Source organism: Theobroma cacao, chromosome 5, assembly GCF_000208745.1.
Source record: "Theobroma cacao cultivar B97-61/B2 chromosome 5, Criollo_cocoa_genome_V2, whole genome shotgun sequence".
NCBI classification, from domain to species: Eukaryota; Viridiplantae; Streptophyta; class Magnoliopsida; order Malvales; family Malvaceae; genus Theobroma; species Theobroma cacao.
The window spans coordinates 31191583-31207518 of NC_030854.1; the positions used below are offsets into that span (position 1 = coordinate 31191583).

A 15936-nucleotide genomic window follows, 5' to 3' on the forward strand; every position below is an offset into this window, starting at 1 on the left:
CTATCAAATTTTAAATTGGTTTCCTTGAAAAGTAAATAATTTGTATTTAAAATAATTAAAATTGAAACTAAAAAAAATCACCATTTGCAGACCTGAAAAAGAGAAAAAAAAAAAAAAAAACCTTTTCGAGGTTTACAGTAAGTCTTCTAAAACTCTAGGCAATCGGGGCCTTCCTTTCCCTCGCCAATGGGCAATGGCGACTTCCATGATCCTACTTTCCCACCTCCGTCCTTCCGGTCGTCTCTCCACTCTCTCTCTCGCGCGTGTCTCTCACCTCCCTTCCCTCCCGGCACCTCTATCTCACCCCTACTTTTCGCCGTGCCTCTGTCCATTCGCCCCTTCCATCGCTCGATCCTTCTTTTCTTCGGCCGATAACGTTGAAGAATCAATCCTTCCGGTTCGTGCGATCGTTTCGTTGCTTGATGGTTACCATAATCTCACTGGCTTCCCTTGGTAAGTCAATTTCTTCTCTCTCTTGTTGGTACCCGAGAAAATGAAGGAAAAAAATAAAATTTTGAAGTTTTGCATTTTAAAGAAAAAAAAGAGAAATTATGAATTATTTTGTAGGTGGATTACTATTGCAACTGCCACTGTGGGTATGCGATTTGCATTGTTGCCAGCAGTTATTATTCATCTTCAGAAGTTGAAAAGGATTGGAGAGTTAGGTCCTAAATGTAAGTTTCTTTCTTTTTTTTTTTAATAATTTAATTTAATTTATCTTTAATATTTGAATTTGTAGCATTGTTGGGAATGTAAATTAGGCATACTACTCGTGAACTACTCGGTCTTAGCATGATGAATACTTGAACCTAAATTCGTGAAGTAACTAGTCAAGCTGCCTTCGAGTATTTCTATGTGGGACTGGAGTGGCTTGTGAGCCAAATGGAGTTTATACTTTCTTTTCTAATATCTTTTATATATGTATAATATGAATAAAATGCAATATTTATTTTCATATTTGAAGTTTTATTTGAGTTTTAAACTCCTAAGTTAAGTTTTTAGCTCTTAAGTTGAGCTAATGATAATTGATCCTATTCGAGTAGAGCTCAATTATTTTTTTAAACTAAGTTTAAATACAAAAACTAAAGATTGAGCTTCAAGTTTTCTTAATCATGCGAACCTCAAGTCTGTTACTACGTTGGCACAATCTGGCCTGATTACCACAAGCATTGAGGCAGTTACTTCTACTATTTCAACTTATTTTCATTTTATTTCCTTTGGCAACTAAAGTGGGTCACTTGATGCTATCATTTTAATTGATAAATGCATTTTGGTCTTGTTTGGCTCATCTAAACAAATTTTATGGAGAATAATAAAAGAAAATAGGGCGTTTGTATAAGTATAGGTTTGTTTACGGATCATATTTTGAAGCAAGTTTTGATGGACACGTGAACCATTGGCAACATTAGATGAATCCTAACATTTGGGAGTTTGTTTAGAAATATTTTTCATGATGGTTTCGGGTTCTGTTTCATTATTTCAGATTTTAGAGTGTAATTGCACCTTTGCCTTAAAATATTTTGCCTTTATGTCTTACATACTCCTTTTCTCATGGCTCTTTATTTTGCCTTTTACTGATAATAAAGTGAACACAACCCTGCAGCCAGTTAAGCTGAAAATAAATGAATTTATTTGTGTAACCAGTTGGAAATTTATAAGTGTCTTTTCTACATTTGATGGTACTTGAGACTATTTTGTTTGGCTGTCAATCTGTGCAAATTCCTTCCTTTGTAACACATTATTGTGCATTGTTATTTCAGACAACATGCAAATACTGACCCCTTTATGTGTTCTTAGTTAAGTTCTCTTAAACGTTTGATATTTGAATTTTGCTGACACAATTGTAGGGAAACACATGTTATCTGTTCTATGGAATTTATGCAAAGAAATCCGTTTTTTTTTTACCTGTTGTTTTGTTGTTTAACTTACAGTTAACTTTTTGTTTGACACTGATCTATTTCTCATAGTGCCTTCTCCATTGCCATCAACTATGTCAGGAAGAAGTTACATAGACCAAATTTTACATTTCCGGAAGGAAAGAAAGGCAATTGGATGCCCTTCATTTTTATGGTTTCTTGCTCCCTTCTTCACTCAGGTAATCCTCCCTTGCAGTCCAAGAATCATTTTATTTTTTTAGATTAAATATGTTTGTCCTATGCAATGCTTGACATGCATAATATATAGATGTTGGTTTGTAAGTATAGTTACTCTACACATTTGGAATTGCAAGCAAAATATGTGCATAATAAAGGTGGAAGTGAAGAGGAACTTCATAGATTATAGGCAATTTTGGCACAACAGTTGTAATTATTGATTAATGTGCTATTGAAAATTGAACTCTGCAATATTATTAATGCTAGTTTGACCTAACAATTCTGTGCTTGATTAGTATGGTCTTACATCTATTAATATTAATTTAAATGCATGTTCCAAGCATAAAACCCTGCAAATAGGGATGTTGTTATGTTGCTTGTCAAGTAAGGATATCGGGGATTAATATATTATAGTGGGTACTTTCTGATTATATTGAGCTTTATTTTAGGTTTTAAAATGAATAGAAAGTCATTTAATTTTCTAAGAGTGAACAAAATTGAATAGTGCAAAAATCAAGTTCCTATTGCCAGTGACAAATATACATATATTGAGAATAGATATTTTGCTGACATGAGATATTGTAATTGGATAAGTTGATTAAATAAGACAATCCTTTGATGAGTTTTTAACTGTCCGGACTAACTGAACTCTAATGAAAATAATCTCTCTTACCAGAAACTCTAAAAAAAGGTTTTGCATGGCTCTGATAAAAATAAATTTCAATTATCTCACTTGCCGTATCTTTTAATTTGTCAGGTCCCGTGCCTTCTTTTATGGGTGACCAGCATTCGCAGAATGTCATTGGATAATCATCCTGGGTTTGATAGTGTAAGGCATTGCTTGGGTGCTTATTTATACTGAAAGTAATTGTATCATTATGAATATAATTGGTTAATAACCTCACACATGATAGGATTAGGAGCTAAACTTTCTTCGGAACTTGCTAGTTTCTTCTTTGGAAGTTTTTGTATCATTAACTGTTAATGTGCCATTTTTCGAGTAAGAATTGAATTCGTAGAAATATTTGTCTACTTTTAGTCATAATAGTTGTCAATCATGCTTTTTATTGCCCTGTCCATGGAAATGACAACCACAATTTCTTTTTCATGCATTGCATCACAGTAAACAAATTATGCATACTGGACAAATACTCAATGGCACTTCCAAACTCATACTTAACTGTAGTAACTGATTTATTATTTGATGTGTTAATGAGTTGTTAATAGACGAGTCAAACCTTATAATCTAAACAATTGCCCAGTTAGTTTTCCCCTTTTGATATTATTATGTTTAAGAAATGAAAAAGAAGAGTTGTATATGAATAAAAATATTTCTATGTTTCTATTTCTTCTTTTTCATCAATATGCTTGTGATAAATAGCTGTACTTTTGGAGATAAAATGAAGTTTAGTCATAAAAGTAGCTGCTTGGATATTGTCCTTTAAAAGTTACTGTTAGTCGTTTGACTCTGTTGAAGATTTAGCCAGTTTTTTTATACTAGTCATATATAATTATGCTCACAGAAATATGAATAATTTATGGTTTTAAATGAGTTTTATGTTTACTTGAACTGATACTGTTCAAAGTTGGGCATGGTTCTTTAACGAAACCTACTATTTGTTTTAAATTTTTAATTATTGAATTACATGTATCTTAGATGCTTGTAGGCTTGATTGCTGCTTTTTGGACTTTTATATTATTGCAACCAGAACTGCACGCAGCTCCTGCTGTTCCCTATTATTTATTTTCAAATGATTACAATTTGTTTGCATTTATCAAAATGGTGCTTCAGCCACATATTTGTGTTTTAATTGCGGATTTTCGTTGTCTTTTGTATTCACATTCTCTCTATCTAGATTTGTTTTGGATGGAAACTTAATCTATTCTTACTTTCCTGGTTCTGGAAATATCTTTCTATAAATTGACTTACCTGGTGCTGCATTTGTGATTTGGTTGAATCCAAGATTTGACTTTTTCTAGTTCATGTAATATGTGTACCTGGGAGTTGGAATGTTTGGCCATGGTGTGCCCTTTTAAACTGCTTACCATATTCTATGATCTTTTACGTTTTAATACCTGCATTGAGTTGCTCAAAATTTGAAACTCTGACATGATTAATTCCAGGGTGGTGCATTATGGTTCCAAAATTTAACTGAACTTCCTCACGGTGTTTTAGGCCCTATCTTTCCGTTTCTGATTGCTAGTTTGCACTACATCAATGTTCAGGTATTGTAATCTTTACCGTCTCTGTTCATCTTGTTCACATCTATTGCTAATACAGGAAGTAAAATCCACCATTTACCCAATAATGAAATGTTAAATTTAATTTATTTAAGTGATTAGTAGTTGTACTGAACAATTTCATGTGGTCTGTATGTAGTGGGATGCAATTAATTTAGGTAGTTGATGAAGGGTTCGCAGAATATTGTAAAAAGCAACAATTTTTAAGGTCATTCTTTTGGTTATTTTGGCTCCCCTAGTACGGGTTATTGTTGCTAAGTGTCCAAGATTCCTGTCAAGGATGGTGACTGGCCTTTTAGCCAAAACTAATTTTGGCTGCAACCTGCCTCAGGCTCTCAGCTTTCTTTTCCAATGTCTCCAATTTCCCTTTCTTTTATTGTTTTTGGAAACACAATCTAATATTTCTTGTGACTGTATAGTATCTATGTTGCAGTATAAGTGAATGAATTACTTTGAGAACATGTCACTTGAATGTTCATTAACATGATTTATTATCTTATCAGATTTCTTTTGGGACATCTTCAGTTAAGAAAGCTGATCCGCTCTTGGCGAAAGTGAGTAGACAGAAATTGTGCACAATTCTAAAATCGGCTGCTCTTTCACGTTTTGGAGGGCTAAAACATATTTTATGTTAATTTATTCAATTAATTGTCCATAACATTTTGTTCTCATTGTTTAGACTTTTAGCTCAACAAGGATCTGGAATAATCTTTATTTTTGCAGGTTTACAAGTTCTATTTGGATTTTCTGACATTGCCCTTTTTTGGTATCGGTTTCTTGATTCCCCAGGTAATTATCTAACATTTCCGCTTCTCTCTTCTCTTTTATCTTTTTATTTTTTTAATGTTGTATGTCAAATTGATTTCATTGAATTGACCTTCTCACAAACTCTGAATTAGTTGATGAAAGTTATCCTGCTGCTGGTAAGGTAAAATATTTGTAAATAGTAGAATTGCTTTACTTTCTTTAAAAGTCTACTTCCTTTGGGACATTATGTGCCTATCTCAATCAAACTATAGGATGAAAGGAGCCTTTTTATGTATTAGTTCATTACATAATACCCATTTTGTTTATATGGTTAATTGAAGGGTAAAGTACAAAAACACCTTGATGTTGGGTCTAAAATGTCCTCCTCCTGGGTGGTATTTGGAATGCCGTACTTTTTTCTGAGTCAACTTTTAACCCTCACCCAGCTATGCACATTGACATATTTTGGTGATTTTTAATTGGAGTAAACCTAAAAAAGCTCATGTACTACATCTGTTTTTTCATCTAAGTCCCTCACTTTTATTGCATTTAAATGAGCCCTTGAACTTATATTTTAAGTCAAACAAGCCCTTCAGCCTTGCAAAATTGTAACTGCTGTTAAATCCAATGCCAATTGTTCTTTTTTGTTCACATGACATATGACTTGGCTAGCTAACGTGGTCACATTGCAAAACTAGAACAAGAATTGCTGGTCACCAACCAATGTTGGAATTGCAAAAAAAAAAAAAAACCATTTTTTGATTCCTCTCCTCATCTTTCCTTTAATCGAAATAGTTTTTTGAACAAACCTAAGTTTTGTTTTTTCAGAAAACAAGAAGAGAAAAGGAGGAAAAAGAAAACTAAACTGATTAAAAGGTAGAGGGAGGCATGAGGAACAAAAAAAATAGGATATTTTAAAGGTTTGGCCAGTGGCAGACGTTGCCGACAACAGGCAATGATGGTGGTCAGATTCTAGGTAGATCCTAGAGAGAGAGAGAGAGAGAGAGGAAAGANCTACGAGAGAGAGAGAGAGAGAGAGAGGAAAAATAAGCCTCCTCAAAACTTTGTCATTTTGAGGAGGGGAGAGAAAAAAAGAGGAAAGAGAAAATGCCACATCAGCTACCATGTGGTCACCTCATTAAGCCACGTCATATGCCATGTGGACAGAAAAAACCAGCTGGCATTGGGTCTAATGGCAGGTACTTTTCCATTAGGATTAAGGGCTTGTTTGATTCAAAATAAAAGTTTAACGACACATTTGAATGCACTAAAAGGTGAGGGGTATAGTATAGGGGCTTTTTTAGGGTTTAAGCCTTTTTACTATATCATAATAAATGAATAGCATTTCCATGCGCAGTCAATGTTCTACAAGTTCTAGATGTGGATGAAATCATGTCAATTTTAAGATCAGCTAACTATACATATATCTTATATAGATTGGTCAGAATTACTTTAGATTAGAGAAAACCATAATACGTTCTCTATCTAATAAATACAACTGATTATCTGTAATGATAATTGTATATTTGGTCATTGTTGAACTATTTCCTCATTAACTTACTCAATTAGTACCATATAGGTGTTTGCAGCAAAATAGTTAACACCGCTCTTTATATGGATCTGGTTAATCATGAAAGCTTCTGGGCTGCCTTTTGATTTGTTGTTTTGGACAGCCAAGTCTAGCATTTGCCTTCTTTGAGTTTATGTTACTCCAATGTGTCATGTTTCTTAAAGTTCCCATGTTGGAAACACATACAACATGCCTTAACGAGGATGTAAGTCTGGGTGGTGCCTCCAAATTTAAGGGATAACTGATGGAGAACAAGTCTCCAACAATTACACTCAAGAAATAACGTGAAATCTCAATAAAAAATCTCCAAAATTGCCAAAAACACTCGAAGACTCAAAGTCAGTATCTCAATATTTCATCAATCCAGGCATTGTAGAAACTGAAATAACTTAGGTTTTTATAGCTAAACCCTAAACCCTTGTAGAAATGGAAAATACCGAATATAATTCTAAAGCCCTAATAATTTTTATAAAATACCCTAAATATTCTAAAATGTTCTAAACAAATATAAAAATTACAATTAAAACCCATAGAGTATTAGATAATTTGAATCTTCAAATAGCTTCCTTCCATATTCCATAAAAAACACAGGAAAAATTTGTACGTTGCTGTGTTCAGCATGTATCAATTTCTGACACTCCTGAGACCAAGCAAAAATCTGTGAACAATGCGTTTAACCTCTCTTTCTCTCCGTCCCCATTGAGAGGAAAACACCCACTTTGGCGTTGAAAGCAGATCTACCAATTTTGCTGACCGAATCACGAAATTGTTAACTGAAATTAAAATGATATATGATCAAATTCCATACCCTGCCAAGCGGTTTTCTTATGCTTTGATTTGACTATGAATTTTATGTGGCTTCAGATAACCTTGTAAAAAGTATTCTGGACAATCTGTTCCATATGTGTCTTGCAAGAAATTGAGTGAGATTGATGCTTTTTTCAAGGAATATAGCTTTATCTATGGCCAATGGCTGTAAAGCAAAAGTTATTGCAAGGTTTATCAGTATAAAGTGAAGATAAATTTCTTAGGTTGCTCCACAGTAGGATGTTGTGAAACCATAGTGGTGTTCATAACTTGTGAGGAGTAATTTATCACTAGAAACAACTAGTAAAAAGGCAGCCCCTGGATGCTACTACTATGGATTTACATTGATTCATTACTCATGAAAAAATAGTGAAAGGCAAAAAGCAATTGCTTATGTTTCTATTAAATTCTTGTTTTTTCTTTCTTTTCTCTAAAGTTTTGTTGTTGCTTTCTTTTCTACAATCATCTTAACTGTTACTGCAATTGGTGATGTTGTAATTCATACTTCTCACCCTGGCTCCTGGGGCTGCATCTAAGCCTTATTTATCATTTTTCTTCCTGATTTTGCAGGGAAGTCTAGTCTACTGGGTTACCAATAGTTCACTAAGTCTTATTCAGGTCAGTTGTTGTGCTTTTCCCCTTTTTTTTTTTGGTTCTATCTACAAGCAACATGTGCCTGCATTGTATATTTTATTGGTTATTCTGTTCTTAGTTTTCAAAGATGCTTTTGACAGTGCAATGAGACTAATAATATAATGTTTCATTTCGATGGTCAAAATTAGCTTTGCTAATTGAATTTTTCCTGGGATGTTCAAACATCCTTGAAATTGTTATTTTATTGACACATTGCTTTGGTTATTGTGAATTGATAGAAAAAATATGTAAGATATGAGTAAGCATCAGCTTACACAAATATAAGAATTTCAGTGGTTATTGCTTGTAAGTTTATAAGAAAATAAAACTTGATTTGACTTATCTCATTTTGCTGAATAACTACAATGTATAGGGGAAAACATAACAACAGAATCTGTTATTGAATCCTCTTATTCTAGGCACTAGAAAAGTTCCCTTAATTTAAGGAATCTCCTTATTTTGAAAAACTGAAAATATCTAAACACTAAAATCAGAAACTACTTCCTAAAAATCAGGAACCCATTCCTTGGCTTGAATTTGCTAACCAACCGGCCTAATTCTCCTAACTATTCGACACTCCCCCTCAAGTTGGTGCATAGATGTCTATCATGCCCAACTTGCTGATAAGAAACTCATAATTAGGTCTGAACAAACCCTTTGTAAGAATATCAGCTATTTGTTGCAAAGTTGGAACAAATGGCGTACAAATAGCCCCTGCTTCAATTTTCTCCTTTATGAAGTGTCTGTCAATCTCAACATGTTTTGTTCTGTCATATTGAACCGGATTGTGTGCAATGCTAATGGCTGCCTTGTTGTCGCAGTACAACTTCGTAGGCATGGTTGCAGGTCTTCTTATCTCTTCCAAAGCCCGTTTCAGCCACATCATTTCACAAACTGCATAAGCCATTGATCTGTATTCTGCCTCAGCACTACTCTGAGCAACCACACTTTGTTTCTTTTTTCCCCATGTCAATAAGTTCTCCCACACAAACGTGCAATAGCTTGATGTTGGTTTTCTATCTGTGATAGATCTTGCCCAATCTACATCAGTATAGGCCTCAATGCTTCGTTCATTTTTTTTACAAAATAGACCCTTTCCTGGAGAACTCTTCAAATATCTTAAGGTTCGATACACAGCTTCAAGATGCTCTTCATGAGGGGAATGCATGAATTGACTTGCAAGGCTTACTGCAAATGCAATATCAGGCTGTGTATGTGACAAGTGAATAAGCTTCCTGACTTGTTTCTGGTATCGTAGTGTATCCACCGTATCACCTTTGCTATCTCCAAGTTTCTGATTTGGGTCAGTTGGAGTCTCAACAAGACAACAACCATTCATCCTTGTTTCTTTGAGTAGATCAAGGACGTATTTCCTTTGTGAAACTGCAATTTCTTTCTTTGATCGAGCTACCTCCATTCCAAGAAAATATTTTAGTGATTCCAAATCTTTAATCTCAAACTCAGATGCTAGACACTGTTTTAATTGCTCCATCTCAGGTGTGTCATCCCTAGTCAGAATGATATCATCCACATACACTATGAGAATAGCTATCTTCCGATTAGTTGAATACTTTGTGAACATGGTGTGACCTATCTGTCCTTGGATATATCCTTTGCGTTTTACTAACCGGGTGAACCTCTCGAACCAAGCCCTTGGTGATTGTTTTAACCCGTATAGAGACTTTTTTAGTTTGCATACTTTTGATCCAAACTTCTTTTCAAAGCCCGGTGGTGGATCCATGTAAACTTCCTCCTCCAAGTCATCATTAAGAAATGCATTCTTCACATCTAGCTATTGTAGAGGCCAGTCAAGATTGGTTGCAATTGACAGAAGTACTCACTGTGTTTAACTTCGCCACTAATGCAAAGGTTTCGAGGTAGTCAATACCATATGTTTGAGTGAAACCTTTAGCCACCAAGTGTGCCTTGTATCACTCAAGGGATACATTTGACTTGTATTTAGTCGTGAATACCCATTTGCAGCCAACTTGTCTTTTTCTCTTTTGGTTGCAAAGATTTCCACATTTTGTTTTCAAATCAAAAATTTGAGATGAATTTTCTACATTGGAATAGGTTTCACGCACTACTTCCCATACATCTCTTGCAGTAGGTAGAAAGAGATAGGGTTTACCTATGGTATACTCCATTGAGTTGATCAACCAAGCAATGATTAATGAATTTTCTAATCTCCATTTGCTCAAATTTGGATCTCCGACTTCTGGTTGCTTCTCATCTCCAATCAGATGCCCAAGCTTTCCCCTGCCATCAATTGCTAGCTTCACAAACTGAGCCCATTCTAGGTAGTTTTTGCTGTTCAGTTTGTGGGAGGTTAATTGGAAAGAATGTTGGGAAAAGTAGTCTGCTCCATTTGTCATGGCAGTCCCTATTTTTGAGCTTTCTTTCTCAGAAGAATCTGTGTTTCTTCTTGCCCCAGTTATGGCCGTTTTGGCCATAAAAAAAAAAAAAATTCAAGAGCCTCGCTTTGATACCTTGTAAGTTTGTAAGAAAAAAACCTTGATTCAACTTGTCTCATGTTGCTGAATAACAACTACAATATATAGGGGAAAACATAACAACAGAATCTGCTATTGAATCCTCTTATTTTAGGCACTAGAAAAGATTCCTTAATTTAAGGAATCTCCATATTTTGAAAAACTAAAAATATCTAAAGAGTAAAATCAGAAACTACTTCCTAAAAATCAAGAACCAATTCCTTGGCTTGACTTTGCTAACCATCCGGTTTAATTCTCTTAACTATCTGACATTACTCTTCCATATCTTTCTAATGTTAGATTTTTTTAAAAAAAATCAACCATTGGAAATAATGTTCTATTCATGTATCATCTTACTTTAATTATGACCTATTAAATTGTCGCCTTATCCCAATGTTCATGTTCTAACTCTGACCGTGTGCTAAGGCAATCCGTAGAAGCTCAAGCTGTGGGAACTTTAATTAAGCGTTGCCTTTGTTACATACATAGGTATCAAATATATCTCTCAGTGGACAGTGGTTGCCTTTGACTAAATGAGTTTCTTGTTTCATGAGATTTACTAAGATGTTTGATGAATGGACAGTGGTTGTATTTGCAAAATAACTGGATTGTGTACCATTGCAATCTGGGATGCAAAAGTGTCCTGATACAGGACACGTGAATTGGATTGCCTTTCTTAGGGGTATGCAGTGACCATGCAAAAGAATACTTAGTGTATTTCCAACTTGAGCTTCCCATTTCATGGACCCAATTTATTTTCATTTTTGTTGCATCAATTGGTTTAATAGTCGTAAAAGGTTTACTTTAAGTTTTGTATTAACTACTTGTAACACCTTTTACTTTAGTATATGCTTGAGAAAGGCCTCTAGGGTGATGGGGAGGTTAATTGAAATTGATTGAGATGCCTTGGAACATTGGAAGGTGAATAAGAATTTTTTAATGAGATTAAATAATATTATTTCGAATGATTGTTGCCAAATTTGGCTAGGAATGTGATGAGTATGATTGGCATAAGTGGGGAGTGAAATATGTGCATATGAGATGCATTGTAATACATGCACATTAAAACAGTATGGTTGAGTGTGATAATGGCACAAATGTGTATGTATATATTTAAATATCATTGTGATATATTGGTGGCATGCAAAATAGATATTTTGCAAGTGCATGGATAAAGGAAGAAAAACTAGAAGATAATTGAAGTCAAAAGAATGGTTGAAGGATCTAATTGAAAAGAAGAAAAATTTGGAGGGTTAAATTGAAAATAAAGAAAAGTCAAAGGACTTAAAGGAAAATGAGAAAAATGCAAGTGAAATGCAAATGAAATGAAAGTTAAATGAAATGCAAATGCATGCATGGATGGATTAAAGGAAAATCATAGTTTTAGTAAAATTAACCCATGGTTTCAAAGGAAAAGGAAAATGATGTGATGTGAAAAGAAAAAGTGTAATGATGGTATGACATTTAATGTGATAAAAAGGAAAAGTGAAATGATGTGAAAAGAAAGGTGTAATGATGGCATGTTATTTGACTTGAAAGGAAGATTGCTTTAAGTTTGCAAAAGTAAAACATGAATGAATGAAAGGTGAAATAGGAATTGTCAATAAAGGGTGGTGTAAATAACAAAGTTACAGAAGTATACAACAAAAAGGAATTAACTTCGGAGAACTCACCTTTAGCAAAAAGAAAACAAAGTTTTGGTCCTTGATTCCTGATAGCCCATTTCTCTCCATTTTAACACAACCGAGCTTCTTTACTTTCACGAACCCATCACTCAATTGAGGAACATGAGTTAGATTTTATTTTGGCTAAGAAATACCAAGGGAGAAACCGAGAGAATCAAGAAGAAGAGAGCATGAGTGGCTCATGGGTTCAAGCAAGTTAAGGTAGGTAAGAATTTGATTTTTGGCTTATTGATTTCTTGAGGAAATGGGTTGGTAATTGTGTGAAAGTTCATGGTAGCAAGACAAACACCACACCGGTACAAGGAAACCTTTGCATGTTGGTGATTCGCAAGGAACCCAAGGCTACATTACAAGAGAACTTGTGATTTTTTTACCGTTTAGTCAAGTTAGATAAAGGTAACTATGATTTAATATAAGCTAATAAATCTTTGATGAAACGGTTGATTGAGAATTTGTTTCGATATGATTTGGGTAGTGGATTGAGGTTAATAAATGGTGCATGCAGCCATGAAATGCTTAGGCTCATTGAGGATAAATAATTGGTGAAGAAAAATCCCACCAAGCTAAGGTGAGTAGGGCGGTTGTTTGATTTTTGTGATTGATGCATGTAATGCATAACGCATGTATATACACTGCCATGGAACATGATTATGTGATATATTGTCTAGATGGATTATGCCTAGGCTGATGAGTTAATTGTGTTGTGCTTGATGGATAGCACTTTGTGATATTGAATGAGCCACTTTTGTGGTGGTGGTGTGAAAATGGATAGCAATGAGCTCTTGGGTTTGTGAGGAATCAAGGAGCAAAACTTTGTTTTCTTTTTGCTGAAAGTAGATTCTCCAAAGTTATCCCTTTTTATTGTATACTTTTGTAACTTTGTTATTTATGTCACCCTTGATTGATAATTTTTTTTCACTTTTCATTTATTTATGCTTTACTTTTGAAAGCTCAAAGTAATCTTCCTTTCAAATGAAATGCTATACCATCTTTACACTTTTCTTTTCACATCATTTCACTTTTCCTTTATCACATCAAATGCTATGTAATCATTACATCTTTTCTTTTCGCAACACATCATTTCACTTTTCTTTTGAAACCATGGGTTAATTTACTAAGACCATGGTTTTCCTTGTATCCATTCATGCATGCATTTGCATTTCACTTGCATTTCTCTCATTTTTTTAAGTCCTCGGACTTTTTTTTATTTTCAATTTAACCCTCCAAACTTTTCTTCTTTTCAATTAGGTCTTTCAGCCATTCTATTGACTTCAATTATCTTTTATTTTTCCTTCCTTTATCCATGCACTTGCAAAATATCCATTTTGCGTGCCATCAATATATCATAATAATATTTAAATATATTCATACACATTTGTACTATTATCATACTCAATCATACTCTTTTGATGTGCATGCATTCTTTTGATGTGCATGCATTAAAATGTATCTTATATGCACATTTTTCACTCCCACACTTATACCAATCATACTCATCACATTTTTAGCTAAATTTGCAACAATCAATCAAGATAATATTATTTAATTCCTTTCAAAAATTCTTATTTCACCTTTTGAAGCTCCAAGGCATCTCTATCAATCTCAATTCACCTCCCCATCAGCCTGAAGGTCTTTCCCAAGCATATACTAAAATATGGGATGTTACACTGCTGAAATTGGTTTTTACTTTTTAGTGAGTAAAAAGAAGAGATGTATGCATTTGACCATCATTCTTTCACTTATTTTGATTGATTATTCAATGTTCCTTTGATATATAACTTATATACTGGTTCCTGGAGATGCTTGAATATTACTTAATTTGTAATTGCATTGCTATCCTTTGTTGGTTATTGATACCCAAATGGGAAAGGTCCTGAAGTACTTTGGGCATTATTTATGCTGTCTTTAAGCAAGAATCATAGATTAAGTTAACGTGTCTCTATGCACTGTAAACAACATTGCAGCAATTAACCCTCAAACACCCTGCTGTTCGTGCAAAGTTGGGCTTACCAGATAAGGATGCTCTTGCAACAGTTGAAAATTCTGAAGAAAGTAGTACAGCAGGAACACCATCTGTGGAGCCACCCTCAAAGCAACGCAGAATTGCTGTTCAAAACTTAAGTCCTAAAGAACTGCTTGCAGTAAGTGTCTAAGCATAGGAACTCAGCACATTATATAAGTAGCAGAGGTTAGTTAAAAGTTCTCACATCGTTTTAATTGGAATTGTTGGCAGCTTTCAATCAAACACTTGTCACGAGAGGAAAAAGATCTAGCAATTTCATTGCTAAAGTTAGTTACTTGTCTTACCTTTTCATTTCTTCTATTATTTTCCTTCTACATGTCAACTGGCTTTTTGCATTGTAAAATTAACATTTCTTTGCAGATTGGCCCTTGACAAAGATCCTGAACATGTAAAAGCTATGGTTGTCATGGGGCAGACTCTAATGCAAAAGGGACTGCTGGTGGAGGCTAGTGAATATTTAGAGCATGCCATTTCAAAGGTTTGAATTTTTTTTTTATAAAATGGCAAAGTTATTGTTTAGTAAGCCATTAGATTGAAAGTTAAGACACTTTTTTTTTTGAAAAGATTAAAAGTTAGCACATTAGTAGCATATGTTCCTTATATTTGAAGTGCCTTAAGTTCAGAATTTTGTTGGTGTAAAGTCATGGTTTACTTTGGAATATCATTCTTGACTCCATCCTTTGGTTCCCAACTAATGACAAGCTAATCTTTTGACTTCTATCAGCTCTCTCTCTCTGGCCATCTGACAGAAGTTGAGGATGTTGATCATTTAATTCTATCATCTCAATGGGCTGGTGTTGTCTATATGAAACAGGTGAAGCAATATCTTTCCTATTTCATCCGTCAACAGGCCATTATATATCTTTATCTAAACTATCCTCCATACATAGGAACTAATGTAGGCTTGCCCATGATTCTGTGAATTTCATTGGTAAGGTTAAAAGCCAGAAGTTCATTTAATGAAGCATTGCAACGCTTTTCACCTTTTTTTTTTTCCATTCCCTCATTATGTCACAGGGTAAGAAGGCAGAAGGACTTGCACACCTGGAAAGAATTGCAAATTTGAAAGAGCCGGAGGATCCCAAGAGCAAAGCTCATTACTTTGATGGATTGTTGTTGCTCTCAAGGTTTGAATTTTAAGTATATATTTTCTGCTGAAAGTCAATTATCTTGCAATCTCTTCGTACTTCAATCTTGTACACAAATGCTTACATGTTTCATGTTGGGCTTGGGTTTTTCCAGTGCTCTTCTTGACTCAGGGCGTAAGGCTGAAGCATTAAAGTTTTTGCGCTTAGTTGTTGCTTATAATCCTAATTATAACTATTTATTGGAAGAAGTAGAGAATGAAGAAGATAATTTTGCTAGCGATCTTGTTAACAGTAGGAGACGAGATTACTGATTTTTTCCACATAATTGTATCATTATTTGAGATGTATTCATTTGTTTGTTTGATTCTCCATAATTGAATTATAGAATAAAGCCTCAGCCAAGTAGGCTGCCCCCTGTATGTTTAGCACCAGCAATTTTGGGGACCATATTTTCTGTCTTCCATATATTCAATGCTAGAAAAATTTTTGGTGGCCGTACGAAATGTTTGGCTTCATGGACTCGTTTTTCCATATTAATACAACATATATGACATATC

At 34.3% G+C, this 15936-nt stretch overlaps 1 protein-coding gene across 2 annotated transcripts; it reads left to right on the forward strand.

The window, feature by feature from the left end:
- LOC18599434 (ALBINO3-like protein 2, chloroplastic) lies at nucleotides 102-15882 on the forward strand. 2 transcript variants are annotated; one of them, XM_018122049.1, is made up of 14 exons: nucleotides 102-453; nucleotides 568-674; nucleotides 1968-2095; nucleotides 2851-2922; nucleotides 4218-4319; nucleotides 4838-4888; nucleotides 5058-5123; nucleotides 8029-8076; nucleotides 14233-14409; nucleotides 14502-14557; nucleotides 14652-14769; nucleotides 15016-15105; nucleotides 15309-15418; nucleotides 15534-15882. In XM_018122049.1, exons 1-14 carry the CDS (start codon nucleotides 194-196, stop codon nucleotides 15688-15690), a joined length of 1542 nt encoding a protein of 513 aa, XP_017977538.1. In that variant the 5' UTR covers nucleotides 102-193; the 3' UTR covers nucleotides 15691-15882. The 2 variants fall into 2 exon arrangements, with proteins under 2 accessions (XP_017977538.1, XP_017977539.1); XM_018122050.1 differs by lacking the exon at nucleotides 15534-15882 and adding an exon at nucleotides 15194-15222 and having other exon boundaries at nucleotides 15309-15403.

Bases quoted from the DNA above. Each gene is read 5' to 3' on its own strand.
- LOC18599434 (XM_018122049.1), top strand. From the start codon at position 194: ATGGCGACTTCCATGATCCTACTTTCCCACCTCCGTCCTTCCGGTCGT. The intron at 2,096-2,850 runs GTAATCCTCCCT...TTAATTTGTCAG, and splicing joins TTGCTCCCTTCTTCACTCAG to GTCCCGTGCCTTCTTTTATG. The intron at 14,558-14,651 runs GTTAGTTACTTG...ATTTCTTTGCAG, and splicing joins CTAGCAATTTCATTGCTAAA to ATTGGCCCTTGACAAAGATC.